The sequence below is a fragment of the Platalea leucorodia genome (assembly GCF_965183815.1).
Source record: "Platalea leucorodia genome assembly, chromosome: 3".
Taxonomy (NCBI): Eukaryota; Metazoa; Chordata; class Aves; order Pelecaniformes; family Threskiornithidae; genus Platalea; species Platalea leucorodia.
Window position 1 is genome coordinate 120,073,031 of NC_138825.1, and position 16,261 is coordinate 120,089,291.

Here is a 16,261-nt window from a genome sequence, read left to right on the forward strand (position 1 = left end):
TAAAGCTCTATAACCAGCACTTATTTTATCTTTGATAACACAGAATAAAATAAATTATTATGGAATACTAAAACAAAATAATTTTTTAAAGCTTTATTCCAGAGTCAGTGTAATCAGAGTTAGAAACAATAAATGTGATCTGATGGTGTGGGAGGCATCCTTGCACACTTTGTCCCCTGGCTAATAGGGAGCAAAGATTTCTGATTTTGCTTGAGTATTTCACTAAGTAACTGGGAAAGTGAGCATGCAAGCTACCATATTCTCAAAACATTGGCATGAAAGTGTAATTTCTGAAATTCATTAGAGCCTAAAGGAAGTTTTTATTATCATTATGTATAAATGCAGTTACTGTAGTAATGTTTACATCAGTACTGAGGCCTTTCCCACCCAGCATGAAGATACAGATTGCAGTCTGTGTAGCTAGATCAACTGGATTTACTAAAAATTAGACTCACTCTACAGATGCTGCATGTTTTTGATAGATGACTGTGTATGTCTATAGCTAGTCTCAACATAAGCAAATTTTTAAAACATTCAGGTTGCCAGCACAGTAGCCCTTTTGTTCACAGTTTCTTTTTTTTGCAAGAAATATATACTTACACGCCCTGGATTTATCCTAAAGTAGGTGTTGTTTATAAGTGAACTGCAGAAGTGAATATTTTTCAGAGACGTAAAAGACAGACAGTTGGCTGTATGTAGACAGGCATTTCTTCATTTGCAGATGACTCACCAGAAAGAGACTGAAATTTTCATAGTGACTTGTCATTCCCCTGTCACAATTTCAAATATGTCTTTTTTTCTTTTCAAAGGCAAAAGTTTATATGATTGCAGCAGGGGTCATAGGAGGTGTGTATCTTCTTGGAATTGTCATTCTTTTTCTTGGAGTAAAGGAAAAAGATGGTAAGATATATTTAAATATGCCTAGATTTAATAATAATTATTTCACATTCAGCTCTGGAAAAGATTGTTATTTTATGTGTTCTGCTCCTCTTAGATCCTTATGCCTTAAATTCAGACAGAGCAATTCCTTTTTGTAAGGGGCTTGGACTCACCATGAAGCATGGTCCATATGTGAAGCTTACAGCTTCATTTCTTCTCATCTCGACAGCAGTTCAGGTAACTTCAGACTCTCTAAGTCTGTGTGTTGGCCTTGTTCCAGTCCCAGCATGGGAGAGTCTGTGGCAGCTAAAATGCAAATAACCTTTGGCTGGTGACTAGCGGTGGTGATCTAGGGGGTGGTGCCTTCCCCTATAAATCAGTAGGGAACCAGAGTCCTTTTTTGGTGCCTGGGGTCCTGTGTGGCTGGAGATGGTTCTTTCAAACGAGAAGCAAAACCGAAGTCCTGACCATTTAAAGATGGCTTTTTATTTTTTCCATAAAAGGTGAGGGACTAGTCCTAGTGACCCAGATTGGGTCATTATATGTTATCCATCTACAGTGTCCTGTGGTTTCAGTTGCTTAGAGAATGCTTTTTCTCTTCTCTCTGTTCTTCTCCATAGTATGTTCTGCTTTAAACCATTGCCCCTTTCCTTTGCATAGGTGGCTGTTCTCAGATAGTGGCTGAACTGGTTCTTACGGAGTCTTTTGTGATGGAAGACATTAGGTCAGAGTAAGAAAGATGTTCAGAGGCAGGAGGTCTTACCTGTCTCAGAGCTAGATAGAGCTAATTTTCAAACGAGGACCTGCAGTTGAACGTGGCTCTTGCACGAAGATGCAATACGTCCTCCAATAGAGAGAAGCGGTAGAAAAACCTAAAGCCACTCAGTAAGAAACCCTTACTCCCCATAGTCCAGCAGTCTTTTTAAAGCTTGATTTTTGAGCTGTGTTCAACTCGGTAAATATGTTATTTTAATGTGAACCTGTACGTATCAGTTGAAGTTGGCTTTATTTTGAAAAGCAAATACTATTCACATTTTCAACAGACTCATGAGCCAAGTGAATATCAGGATGGAGGGCAAGAACAGGGCATGTAAGAGAGCAGCGCTGTGTTCATTAGCAGTCCTGGTGAATTAGTAAGTTCCTTGGAAGGGCTGCTTGAAAGTCTGTTTGCCAAAGAAGCACTGAAGTTTCCCGTTGGCCTGGATTTGGGCACAGTTAATAGGCTGTCCTTTACAGCATCTGTCAGTCCTTGCTGAAAGGCCCAAGGGGGAGAAACAATAGCAGAAGCACTTCTGTTTACATCTGGGAGCTGCAGGCACTGTGAGCAACAGCAGAGAGAGGGAGAAGATGAAAGATGAAAGGTCCCTTATGGTCCAGATCCTCCCAGCATCCATTCAGTCAGTAAGGATACAGCGCACAGCTGGTTGCTGGCAGCTAACTACTTGCTGACAACACCCAGAGAGGAAAAGATCTTCTGTCAGTCCATATCGATTTATTTTTCTGTTTGTACAGACTGAAGGGAAGGTGTGAGGGGAGGCAGAAGCTGGAAGCTGTATTGCTCCAGTTCAGCCAGTGTGAGCCACCCTTGCTATTGTTATTCAAGGGAGGGAGGGACACCGGCTTTGTGGAATTTAGTGACTGGATTACTGGTGAACAAAGGAATAGACAGGTAAAGATGCATTGGTCATAATCCCAGAGTGTGATATTCTACATCTAAAATGAAGGCAGCGTAAACTGGGACACAAGCTAGGGAAGGCTTTTGTGTCAATGGAGAAAGGATATAACTTGTATCCTAATTTGTATACAGATGATTGGCGACTTATAATCTACAAGCACACAAAGGAGCAAGAGTTGATCATGCTGCTGTGGCATGAGTATAAATCCTCCTCTGTCATTCCACTTCTGCAGAATTGCCGGAGCTGGGCCTGAACCATATTCTGGTGTTCAGACCTGCCGAGTTCTGCAAAAGCATGGTGGCAGTGGCTTCATCTGTCATTATGACACAGTGCAGCTAGATCCTCCCATCCAATGAGTACTGAGACTTATGGAGATATCTGACCCAAAGCTACACTCCATAGCCAAGGTTGTATACAAAGCCAGCAGTTAGCTGCTTTGCTACAGGAAGCTGGCATGAATGTAATTCCAGCTGAAGAGTAACTTATTTTGGAGTCAGAGCTTCTGGTGAAAGATTTATGGCATTGCTATGGAAAAGGAAGGGCAATTTCTTGCAATAGTCTGCAGCTGTGGCTGTGACAACAACATAAGGCAATTGCAACGTTGGGAATAAAGCCTTTAGACAGAATCCTCTCATAAGGCAGTTCCTGTTTTGGTCATTTTTATGCTGTATTAGGTGCAGGGTTTACCTCTTGCTTGCACCGATATTATTGGCATGTTAGTCCAGTGACACAGGAGAGTTATTGCTTCTTTAAATTGCTGCAAACGAGGGAAGAACGAGACTCCCAAATCCTACATTTAACAAATCAGTCACCAACTATGTTTGGCTAGTATGGAGTGTGACATCATTTTTGTCTTTTTTAATTTTCCTTTCTTTTTTGGTGGTCACCAAATGTCTTCAATTCAACAGCTGGAGCAGAGCAACTTTGTCCTGTTCTGCACTCATGCTGCTGATCTTCGCAATCACTTCCAGTATTTGGTGGTGACCATCTTGGTGAGTTGCACTTTTCTCCCATATTTTTATTTGATAGCTGGTTCTCACTGGTTTTTGGCACAAAATAACAGAAGACAAGAAGAGTTTTGTGTCTAGACAGAGCTGTTAAGAAGCTACACCATCTTTTGCATTGTCTGTTTGAAATAAAGCTGGTGTTCTCTACTGTACTGCTAAAAAATTAATGCTTTGGATCTTTTAATTAATTCCTTGTTGCTTTTACCTGTAAGTCACTTTCTGCTCCTATAAAATGCAAAAGCTGCTGCCAGAAAGGAATTCTGGAATTTTAGCTCTGTTTTCCCTTTCCCCAGTCTGATATGCTGAAAATTAAACAACTTTTTAATTTGTGTATTCATACACATGAGCCTTCTGGGCTAGGCAGCTTGCAAGGATAAATATTTAAAATATCCAGAGATATGAAGATTCCTCTCTAGAGCAATTGGCAGTGTGATAAAAAGATCCTTTTACAGAACCTTTTTTCTTGACATGCAGAGGTAGAATTCTGCTTGCTTAGGTGATACTTATAACTCAGTTACACACTGCTCCTGTATTGCATGATTTACTTTATGATTAGAAGTAGTATTAATTGAAAACTGCCATTTTCATCCTTCTGACCAAAGTCCTTTTAACACAAGCAGAACATTTAATGTTGCATAGCTACTGTGATGTGCCTGTGCTGCACTTTTGAAATATTTTGTAGAGAACTTGTCTACCGTATAGAATACTGCAGCAGTCATTTTCAGGGAAGCTGTTGCATGATTTCTAACCCATTTGGCACAGAGACTTTGTGGAACCATCTTAGGGGAACTTCATTTCCACTTCTTGGTCGCAGCCTCCCACCCTTTCTACCCCTTTTTAATTCTTCCTTTCCCACATTATGACAGATCTTTTCCAATGTTTAAAACCAAAATGTTGGAGAGCAAGGGATGACTGTTGGATGTCTTAAGGCTCTGCAAGTAATGAACACCGAGAAGAGAGACAAGAGACAGTAGAGTTAAAGTCAGTAAAGAGTGGAACATAACTGTAACAATGAGATGACATTTGAATTTAGGTCAATTGTAAGACTGCCATTAGTAGCAATACTTCAGTGCATTGGTACTATGTTGCTAGTGGTTGTTGCTGCTACCAGGTGAGTATTACAGTATATGAAATCGTAATGTTGACTGTAAGCGACTGTGTCTCTTACAGGTTTTTCCTAAGAATAAACATGAAATGTAGTATGGGATATGTACTCTAAGTATATATTAAGATAAGCATATCTTGTACTTCAGCTTTCTTCCTGTACAGTGGGGTAGAGCTTAATTCTCTTATTGTTTGTCAGGTTCAGATAATGAGGCAAAAGCCATTAGCACAACGTATGACTATTTGCAATATGTTTGAACTTTAATGCCTGTGTCATGTATAGCTTTAACTGCTGTGGCTTACATTAGGAAAAGGAAATTTTAGGACACTGCCTCTGATGTTTGACTGTGGAAAACCCTCTTGTGGATGGCTTTTGTGTGTAATATATAATAGTGAATAAAAAAAAAAAAAATCATTCAAAGGATGAGGAGAAACAGGAATCTGCAAGTTCACCTTCCTTTCAGACCGTAATGTACTAGACAAAAAGATGTCTGTGAGCTCTACAGCTGAAGACGACAGTGGCAGTAAGCACAGTACAGATACGTTTTTTTGTCAATTGTAGGTATCAGCAGCTGTGAGCATTCCCTTCTGGCAGAAGTTTCTGCAGCGATTTGGCAAGAAGTGTGCAGCATGTGGGATTTCGGTAAGCAAATCCTTTGAGAAAAAAATCTGCTTGTGCTCACTTCATTTGACAACTGGAGCCACTTCAGGAGCTCTTTCAAATGCTTATAACCTCAAGCTACATGAAACTTGCTCAGTTTCAGGGCTTGTTTTAAATAGTTATACCAAATTTCAGACAGATTCCAAGTTTCCAAGAGAAACTTTTGAGAAATGGATTGATGCTGAAGGGAGGTCCCAGTTTATTTAAGAATCTGCACAAGCTCTGTATTTGACTGCTCTCAGAAGTGAACCCCAATGAGGTTTTATAAATTCAGATCTGTGTTGCCTCAGATTGACAAGTTATCTGTTGTACAAGGCTTGTTTTGTCTTTGTATATGGTGTTGAGTTGACAGCACCTGTAATTCAGTCACAGAGGAGGAAACAGAAGTCGCATCCTTCTCTAGAAACGTAAGAAGGCAGGGGTGCCCACGTCCCTGTGAACGGAGATGGACTGTTATTAGTGAAGTAAAGAAATAGGTGACCTACCTGAGAAAAAAAGCCTAGTTTAACTTTGACACAGCTCTTCAAAGCCAGCTCAGTGAGCCTGCCCTTGTCTCTGATGGATTATTTTAAGTCCTTCACTTAGTGCAGACAGCAGCAATTTTCTGTCATCATCCTCAGTGAGTCATTGTGTAGGCCTGTTCCTCCCCATTTTCCCCCTGTTTACCTTCAATTACTTATGAAAGAGGAAAGAAAAATTGTCTGCCTTGTGCACAACAAAGCATAAGGACTTGGAAAATCCAGCCTGAAGCTGTATGTCAAAATCTGAAAAGTTTAGGTCTGGTGACAATTGTTGAATATAATTGAACAGTTATAATTTTTGGAACTAAAATCTGTGTGTTGGAATGACTTCCAAAGAATCAGAAGTAACTTTAGAACCCAAGTTCCACATATACTGAATTGTTATGTGTTTTGAAGTAGGCATCTGGAATCCAAGTCCCATCCTCATTTCTTTTTACCACTTGAGCAAAGAGAATTGCCAAAAGCAGTATTGGACCATTGACTGGACCAGGGAATGCAGACTTCCTCCTTAGGAAATCTCCTCCTCTGTCTACTTGGCTACGAAAAATGCTTTCTTCAACCAACTTGGCTCTATAAATTTAGTTTAACATGACTGGAAAGCCTGTCAGCACCTCTGTAAACATGGTTTAACTTAATTTTACAGTTGAGTTGCTTGACTGTATTATGGTCTAAGTGGGGTCTGGACTGAAAAAAAGCCACCTCTCTATTTCACCTTGTAGACATTTCTCAAGGGACTCAGTGTGTGCTCAGTGATGGATTTTGTGTCTGGCAATGCATCACAAGGGCTCCCTATACTACCACCTTGTGTGATCTGTACAACTAATCTGTTCTCTCTCACTGTGAAATAAAATCACATCATTTAAGGCTCCTATGTTTGTCACCGGGGAATGGTCTTCTGGAAGGGAAGGAGACAAGGGAGAAAACAAGGGGTTTTTTCTCCAAAACCTTACTCAGCTTTCAGGGTGAAGATGTAATTTGAAATTCAGTTTCCTGAAAAAAATTTCACACTGCTCCAGACTAATTTTTCCTGTTAAAGTGGTTCTATGTTGAAGAGATCCCTGAAAGAGTATAGAAGGCAGAGTACGTAGATAAGCAACAAGAATCTTGGCTTCCTTCCACTGATATTGCTCCCTTTTTACTCATTCTTCCACAAGAGATGACCAACAGTCTCAGTACTGACTAAGTATCTGAACTTCCTAAAAGTTTAAAGCCTAGACTTTCTGGAAGCACAGGGTCATACCCAAGCAGGATCCTTGATAGCATTCTTCCCATGATCAGGTTGGTGCACAGGCTAGAAATTATTCTCTTCTGTTTATTTCCTTCTGCTTCCACGTTCTATGTTCATGTAGATTGTCTGCTCTGCCCTCACCGGGCAAATGCTGAACTTACAATCAGTAAATCTCTCAGCTGGTGACTGGAGGTGGAATTGTCATGAGAAATTCTAAGTGTGGCAGCTTGTTGGTTCATGGTTTTGGCAAGGTGTCTAAAAGTGGAAGATCGCTCTCTCTCACAACTCTACCTTCCATCCTAGCCAATAATAGCTTGTGGCTGTGGGTTTTGGAGGATTTAGTAAAAAAATAAAAACAAATCCAAAAATGCCCCCAATCTTTTCACCTCCCCCCACACACGCAATTGTTTATTTGCCATCTGTCAGCACTGTGCAGCAGGGAGGCATACCCTGGGATGAATCCTGGCTGTGCAGCCCCTTTTCCACTCTCCCATTCCAATTTCCCCTCACATCCTAGCCGTGCCTTTTCCTGATTTGCCCTTCATAATGTGCTGCTGCACAGGCCAGTACCACCTTGAGCATCCCAGTAGGGTCACCTTCCATAGTGCTGTCAGGGAATGGATGGAAGACACGTGATAACTGTAGGATATTGTTTATGACTCGGAGGGCGGCAGCCCTGTGAGTAGGGAGCAAGGTGCCAATAACGGAGTATTTGCTTTGCAAGTAGGAAAGCAGGAGATGCATTAGCTGTTTATTGCAGCAGGAACACTGCCCCCATGATTGCACTACCATTGCATGAGTGAGACTTTAGGGCATTGTAGCCTCAGTTCTGCGGGCTGTGCTTCTCTTTCAGTAGAAAATTACAGTTACAATGATTATTATTATCGATCTAGAATTTTGTTTAAGTGCTTTGGTTTCTGAGTGGATGCCCCATGTGGAGCATAAGGCAGTCATAAAATTGCTTATAGGCAACATAAAATCTTGTATTGTTGGAGTGCTCTCTTGTGGTGAAATAACGATTTTGCCACAACATTGGGCTAATGCAAGGATTATCTCTCTGTGCTGGGAACTTGCAGTCAGGAAAGGTTATTTTCTGCCTCCTTAGGTTAGAAGCAAATGCTTTAGATGGGAAACGCATTTAAAACATAAACATAATGGATTAGACTCCAGGACTCCCAGAATCACTTATCACACAGAACTGTAAATAGCAGTGCTTAGGGGAATCACTCTCTGTGAAAGCTCTTCTCATACCCTCAGCTCCCAAGCTGCAAGTATAGAGGATTGAAACACTTAATGTTAAACTAATCCCCCATCATTAAAAAGCCCTGTAGATAAGCCCCTGGTTCTGGATTCTACATGTGCTGTGCCCATGGTTCACAGGTGTGGGAGATGGAGCATGTGATGGGTACAGGACAGCTGGGCTGTATGCATTCAATCAGCATTTAAAATAGTGGATTTTCAATCCTGTAAGTCCATTGCTTCAAGTTGAAGTTGAGGAAATCTGGTGGTTTTTAGGTACTGAGAAAACAAATCCTGAGCATCCCAAATTAGACTGGTTTTGAGGGTAGCCTTAGTGACTTGTGCAGTATCATGAGTGTATCTGGCTGTGTGCAGTGGGAGTAAACCACACTGCCTTCTTGGTTTTAGTTATTGCCGAGTACCTAGATTGCTTTAAAGTGGTCATTGGAAATGAAGGCGTAAGCAAACCCTTCTTCATTCAATACTCGAGATGATCTGTGAAATGGGATATTTACAGTTTAAAATGAGCATTGAACCGCTGCCCCTACCCTTGAAATGCAGTGTGATGATGTTTCAAGGCTTTGTCTCTAATAGTAAATGAAATAGTTCCACTGGCATAGAATAGAAACTGGTGTTTGGTCATCTCTGTTACTAAACTGGCAGAAAAATCTAAGCACAAGCTGATTAGCGGTCTCCCAAGAAGTATCTGGGCACAGTCTGGGAACTAGCCCACTCAAGGGCTCTTCACGAAAAGTATTTGTATGGCCACGCTTCTTCTGGAGACTATGAATGTTTAGGAGTATGAATGTGGCCAGGGTCTGCCAGTTGGCCTCATGACTGATAAATAGGCTCTTGGGAATGTTTAATTTACTACTGCAGTTATAGCCCTAATACTGCTAACAGAGAAGACACTGCCATGGCTTGTCCTATTTTTCTCTGATTCTTCTGGATAGATAAATATAGATTGGCTCAGAGCTCTTTGGAAATGCCATTTCACCAAAATACTGACGTGTTAGGCGTTGCTTTGCGTGAACTGTTTGGTAACACAGTCTTATATTTTGAAGGGAATAATCCGCATACCGTTGAGCAGTGCATACAGTAAGTTAGATGTACTGTTTTTCTTCTTCCTCAGTGGATGATTCCTTTTGCAGTCATGCTAGTGACCATTCCAAACCTGATCCTGGCTTACTTCGTGGCCTTCGTCTCTGGTCTGAGCATAGCAGCATCTCTTCTGTTGCCATGGTAGGAGAATTTTACGTTCGAGGTGGGGAAGGGGTATATGTCTACATTACCTGTATGTACTACTGCATGGAATTTGCCTCCAAAAGAGGCAGAATTTGGCAAGAGTCACTTCTTCCAAGACTCTTTTTCTGCTTTTAGAAGAGAGGCTATTTGCAACGACGTGACTTTGGTTGCCCTGTTGTTAACAGATTATGTCTACTGTAACTGCAGCTGCTCTTTATACATAATGATGAATCAATAGATAAATCAATAATCTAAGTAGCTATAGAACTTGTGATAACAATAAATCAGTTGCTTAGGTTTGGTTTCTAACAGAACTACAGGAATGATGAAGTTAGATAAATCAATTAATGCTGAGCAATTAAGAATGTAGCAGAGGAAACATAAGCCAAGCTATGTGTCCCTGCTTGAGCAGTCCTCTGTTATAGATCAAGTAACACAAAGATATGATTAAAAGAAACTGAGAATTCAAGGTCCTTTGCTCTTGAGGACTGAAAATATGTGGGGAAAAAAACTACTCAAGGATGAGCAGGATGGGACATTTCCTCTCCAGAGCGAATAATTATTATTCAGGTCAAATTGACCAGAAAGCAAGACTGCTGCTGAGAGCGCTGTTTTCCATTACTCATTTGTACAATGCCCTGAAAACTCCAAGAGATCATGGAAACGTAGTTTAAAATAAGCTGTCAGACTCCATAAGCTTTTCTGCACAGAGGGTGAGAAGCCCTTTTTTCCAACAGTAAATCATGACATATATTGGACAATTCACAACTGACATTTGAGCAGCTTCCATTCTGATTCCCCATTACCAAATTCAGTCTCTTTGCAATAGAGAGAGAATAGGCCTCATTGGTTTCTGGAAATTTTGTTAGCTTGTCAAAAGCATTATTTCAGAGTGAAACTATTCAGAGATTCAGAGTCCCTTGAAATCTTAAGAAACGTGTTTTTTTGTTGTTCTTTTTTTAATCTCACAACTTCTGATTGGAATGACAGTCAGTCTAAAGAATTCTGTCACCTCCCAGCAAGTGTTTGATAGTTTTTCAGTGGTTTTCTACTTTGTAATATGTGGCCATGCATTTCTTACACAGATTTTTGCCCTCCTATCCAGCAGGAGGACTTTTTGAACTGGATTCGTTCATGTGCACGACTACATCAATCAGATCTTAAAAAAGGAGGAGGGGTGTACACTTTTCAGTAAGTTTGGACTTTGAGAAGAGATTTTGGCTTGAGTTTTTCTTTTTATCTTGCTCATCTCTAGGTCAATGCTGCCTGATGTTGTTGATAACTTTCGCCTGCAGAATCCTCATGGAAAGGGACATGAAACCATTTTCTACTCTTCTTATGTTTTCTTTACCAAGATGTCAGCAGGAATTGGCTTAGGAATTTCTGCAGCAGGACTGGAGTAAGTAACACTGTGTTTCCACTTAGTGGATCTACTCTGAAAGCATTCTGAGGTTACTCCGCCTTAACCCTGTGGAGTTAATTGCCTTTTTGCCCTGAGGCTGAGAGTGCCAGCAGCTCCATATGGCTGACCGCTAAAGATGGCATTGTTATCATCATCTGTCATCACTGAGCATTGAGTTGCCTGCCCTAACATGTTTCTGTTCAGAAAGACCTGATTTTCCTCTTTTCAAATTACTCATGTAAATTTTAGTTATGTAAAAGTTTAATGTAAAGTTTAGTTTAGGCTTATATGAATAAAGAACTAAAACATGAAAGCCCAGCAGATGAAGGTCCCCCACAAGTGATACAGCTGCTTTGTGCATTCCCTGTTGCATCTGGGTTGGACTATGCATACGACTTTGTAAGTCTTTACATGGATTGGAGTGCTTTCAGGGGTGCCTAGTGGCCTGTTTCACATAACAGGATCACCGATTCCTGCATGGTTTTGGGGAACTGGACGCTGATCAGAGTCAGGAACAGGGTCTTTCTCACAGCTCTGCCCATCACCTAGACCATGTCAGTTTGGAAGATGCTTTGTGTTCTTCTTCCCCCTTTGCCTTGTCTGTTCTGACTAGGCAGGTTGAGAAAGTGGTCAGCCATCTCCTGCCCTGCTTTTGTGCATGACCTAGCAGAAAGGGCCTTTGCCTGTAGCTGCTGCAGCACACAAGCATGCAATAAACACTTAGAAAGGAACTTGTCTGAAATACTATCTAGCCCTTGGCTCCAAGTTAGGTTTTGGTAACCAGAATGTTTTGCTTCAGGGCCTTCAGCTGAAACTGCTAAATAACAGACAGTGCTAGGCTGAACATTTTGGGCTTAGGAATTTTAGATGCTTACTGCTAACACTCTCAAATAAATTACTGTTCACCAATTAGCCCCTTTTCAATTGCATTCCAGTTAGCTCCCAGCAATTTGCCAAGGCAGATGTTTGTGGGAGAACAGAGAAGACAGAGTGATGCCAAATGAGCTGTAACTTTCATAGGTGCATGTTCAGAGGAAAATAAACTCATTCCACAAATTAGGAATGGGAATTTGAGTATATCAGCAGTCATGGGACTGCATGGAAGCCCTGAATCAATGAACTGTAAGTGTGCGCCTAACTCTAAGCACTTGAGTAAATTTGTCTATCTTGAGAAGAGTGCTTAAGTGTGTGCTTAATTTAAAGTTAATTATTGCTGTTGAAATTGGTCAGATTACTTGCATACTTTTAAAGCGGAGCCTAAATACTTTGCTGAATATTAATAGGAAACACATAACAGATCAATTTTCTTACGTGGGATTCCACGCTCCTCTTAGTAGTTAAATGTTATATAATGAGAAAATACAGAGGTAATGCAGTTATCTGAAATCGAGCACAAAAATGAGATGTGAAAAACAAGATTTGAAACAAGTAGTGGGGGGAAGGAAAAAAGAGAGGTGTAGGAAAAATGGCAGAAAAGTCTTGAAGAGTGTTGGGGCAAAGAAGGGAGCCTTCAGCTGAACAACTGCCTGTTAGCTTTGGGCATTCACGCACCACTGTTATTTCCATTTGTTTAGGTTTACTGGATACAAGCCAGGGATATGCAGACAATCCAACGATGTGGTCCTCACACTGAAAATCCTCATTGGAGCGGTCCCTGCTATCCTCATCCTTGTAGGTTTATTTATACTTCTTTTCTACCCAATCACTGAAGAAAGTCGGAAAGAAACAAAGCTTGCACTTGAAGTGTTAAGGTAGGTTTGAACTGGCAGCAAACAGCAGTAACATCACTGCAGCAGCTCTTAGTCATACTGGGCAAAAGATTATTAGCTGCCAACATACACCTCTATGTTCCTTACAACAAAACAAAACAACACTCTATTAGTTGAATTATTAACTGAATGGTTCCATTACATGCTCCGGTATCTTATTTTTGTAGTGCAGTACTACCTGCTTAGAGGACCATTTATCAGATATATCAGCTGCTATATTTTACTTTTTCTCCAGGGCGGCACACAAAGCACTATTGCGGTACAGTGTTTCAAGCCAGAAATAAAGAATATTCTATGTAGATTAAATTTCTGGAGAAAATGTGAATAGTTACAGTTTACTTGTCTATAGAAGAAAATGGGATTCTTGACTGCATTCTTGGTGTTTATGGCATATAAGAAACATCCAAACCATTTAGAGGCGTAGGCAGGAAAGATAGTGGGAGAAAAAGAAAGGACAGCTTTGAGCTGTTCTTTCCCTTTTTACCCTATCACTCTCCCTTCCTCCCTTATCCTCCCTCTCCAAAGAAAATCTTGCCTAGCTCAAAATCATCCACCTCTGTCAAATGCAGCCTAGGTGTACTGAGGACATACCTAAGAACAGTCTATCCTAGCAGACTGGTGGATTAAATATCAAAATATCTTGTCACTCTGTCTTGTTTTTGTTATCCCAAGTTGGAAACTGATTTCTATGCTAAGGGATCAGTCCCAGGGCCTAAGCATGGGTATCTGGGACCAATTCATTGCCCTAAGATACCTGCATGGGGTTGGCAGATATGACACAGGCCTCTCGTGCACCAGCTGCTTTCTCGAGTGGCAGCTGCAGACCAGAGGGGACAGGCCAAACCATCTAAAATGGTCCCTCTGTTTAGGTACTTTACTGTCCATAACAATCACACCTTGCTGGTGGTTCTCAGTTGTTTGAGATTGCCCAACTGTAGCTTGATTAGTTAGCAGTAAAAGCTGGAAGTCTGTTCACGTATCATTTGTTCTGCTTTCAACAGAAGGAGCCATCAAAGCACAGAGAACCTGGATGACCACAAAGAGGGCGTCTCGGTCTGACAGCTCTGAATACAATGACTTTCCAAATACAGTCTCACATCCCACGCACAAACTCTGTGAGAGTCTTCCAGGTCGTTTGTCTGCTCACGTTTTGTCAAAAGGGATAAAGGATGATTCTGACACAGTCAGTGATGAAATCAAGAGAGGACACTACCATGCAAAATATATATCTAACTCCATGCAGTGTGCTAAAAAAGAAATTAAAAATATTCAGGAATGTAAGCTATTGAAGGCTTGGGGGTTTTTTGTTTGTTTTTCAAGGAGTAACAGAAAGCTGTGATGTTGTTGCCACAGGAGATTCTATGGACTTGTAAGTCAAGGGAAAAAAGTGTAAATGGGATGCACCATCCAAATTTTAACTAACTCGTGATATATTTCACCTTTAGAGGCTGGGTGGGTTTTTAACATAATCGCTACCTATAAGTTGCACACTAGTGTGTTTGGAAAGCCCTTGGGAATCCTGAAGTTAGGATTTACTATATGAAGTTAGGATTTACTTTGTTTTGAAATGAAGCAAATCACTGATGCAGACATGTTTTGAGGATTTTCTCACAAAAAGTTTTTCGGAAAGAGATTTTGATGTAATTTAACTTTATGGATTTTATATGAAGCAGAACCTTACATTTCCCATTATTGGAGTTCCTTGCTTCTGACACCTGTAAACTGCTCTTTGTCAGAGAATGAGTAGTTAACATTTTCAAAACAACATCTCCCCTCAGGATACCCCAAATCAGCAGTCCCTTCTGAAAATTAGACTATGCCATTCAAATTTCTGTAAATTTTGGCCTTTAAGTAGTCATGGTACTCAGCCATTTCTCATGTGGTGTAGGCTCTCTGCCTCACAAAACACCATGGCAGAGCCGTTAATCTCAGCTTGCACACAGCGTTTTGTAATAATGAGGCTACACCTGACTTTTAAATGGTGATTTTTTTTCAGTCAGGGATGTCATCGTGCTTTAGATACATTAACTGAAACCTCATTTCTACCATAGACTTGCACTGCTGAACACATTTTGTAGATGAAAGACACATCCAACCTGAGGCACTTTCTGGAGCACTTAAGTTCAGACCTGGTCATTCTGGGCTGCTTCTGCAGTCGGTGGAGATACAGAGACCTCCAGAGGCTGACTCCAAGCGTAAGCTGAAATGACTGGACTCTGAAGACATATCTAAATCAGGAGGGGAGAGTGATGAATCCAGGAGTTGAAAGCTTGTTCGTCTTGAAGAAATTGGCACAATGCAAGACAAGACACGAATTTACAGCCCACTGGCTTCACTCCGTGAATATGTGGGAGGGTGCCTTTATTTTGTACTGGAAGTGCCCTCAGAGGACTGGCTTGCCGCGGTTTGGGAGCACTTGCAGGTGTCACTGGAGGCAGCGACCACAAGTCATTTGCTCAGGGCCATCTGGGAAGTCACTCACAGTGCTGGGACTGGAAACGGAAAGCTTTTACTGAAAGACACTGTGAAGTAAAATCAGGGCGTCCATCTCATTGAGTTTAATACTGAAACCTTTTCAGGCAAGTTTGAAGCCTAAGGCCTAATGAACTGTCCTAATTAATTCAGCAAAATGCTTAATCATGAATGAGCTTTTAAGGATATAGTTTGAGTGCGTGTGTGTAAGAGTTAAATATGTTTAAGACCTATGAGGCTGGGGTTTTTTTTTGTTTCGGTTCTTGGACAAATCAAGATTTGTATGCCTGGGGCATATGTGTTTACAACAATAAAAACCATAAAGCTGTTTATAATTTTGAGTCTGATGGAATTTGAAATAGCACATTTACTGCACTTTGAAGTAGGTAGGTTATGTAGTAATATCACATAGCTCCAAGACATCATAGGAAACAGTTTGGGGGGTTTGATTTATTCTGTAATATTTGTGTATTTCTGAAGTCTTCTTTAGAAACAACCAGAAGTCCCAGTCAAGGCTGTTAATGTTTTTTAATGGGTTATGTTTTTAGCTGCTATAAATCTGTAGCTACAAGGCAGTGGATCCGTGTCAGTTTACATAAGCCAAATACTTAGCCCAGCGATAAAAGGGTTGCAGAAACTGCTGGCGGTGGTTGATTGGAGTCATTTGAATGTGGCTTAAGGTATTATTTCTAGATCAGTTGTGAAGTTGCCTCTACATTGCACAACACCCTATCTGAATTCAGTCTCTTGCAAGGTAAACTTGAGTTGATTGTAAACTGTTTTCCTCTTCTCCAGAGAGACAGTGTGATATTTATCTAACAGAGATGTACTCAGTCCTCACTTTGCATATGGTAGCAATAATTGGAACTGCCAAAATAAAATAGAAAGCTTCCGTAGATGAAATGTAGCAGAGTATTTTTCTATTTTGAAAATCTCATTATTTTGTTTGATTATCAGAATTGTACTTTTGGTAAGAAACTGAATGTATTTTTGTAAGCAAAAAGAATGGAAAAGTAAGCGAGGGTAAAACTTTTTGTGTCATTTTGGTTTTTTAGGGC

The 16,261-nt window shown here is 40.7% G+C and overlaps 1 protein-coding gene across 3 annotated transcripts in view; it reads left to right on the forward strand.

Annotated features, from left to right (window-relative positions):
- MFSD2B (MFSD2 lysolipid transporter B, sphingolipid) overlaps window positions 1–15,932 on the forward strand; it is a 42,700-nt gene extending 26,768 nt beyond the window's left edge. Inside the window, exons 7-14 of one of the 3 annotated variants that reach the window (XM_082306364.1) lie at window positions 810–900; window positions 995–1,116; window positions 3,464–3,547; window positions 5,229–5,309; window positions 9,448–9,557; window positions 10,816–10,959; window positions 12,537–12,713; window positions 13,733–15,929. In XM_082306364.1, the coding sequence (XP_082162490.1) occupies window positions 810–900; window positions 995–1,116; window positions 3,464–3,547; window positions 5,229–5,309; window positions 9,448–9,557; window positions 10,816–10,959; window positions 12,537–12,713; window positions 13,733–13,790 (867 nt within the window). In that variant the 3' untranslated portion in view covers window positions 13,791–15,929. Of the gene's footprint in view, window positions 1–809; window positions 901–994; window positions 1,117–3,463; window positions 3,548–5,228; window positions 5,310–9,447; window positions 9,558–10,815; window positions 10,960–12,536; window positions 12,714–13,732 lie in introns of all 3 variants that reach the window. The other 2 variants (XM_082306363.1, XM_082306365.1) reach the window with 2 other exon arrangements.
- Window positions 15,933–16,261: the final 329 nt, after the last annotated feature.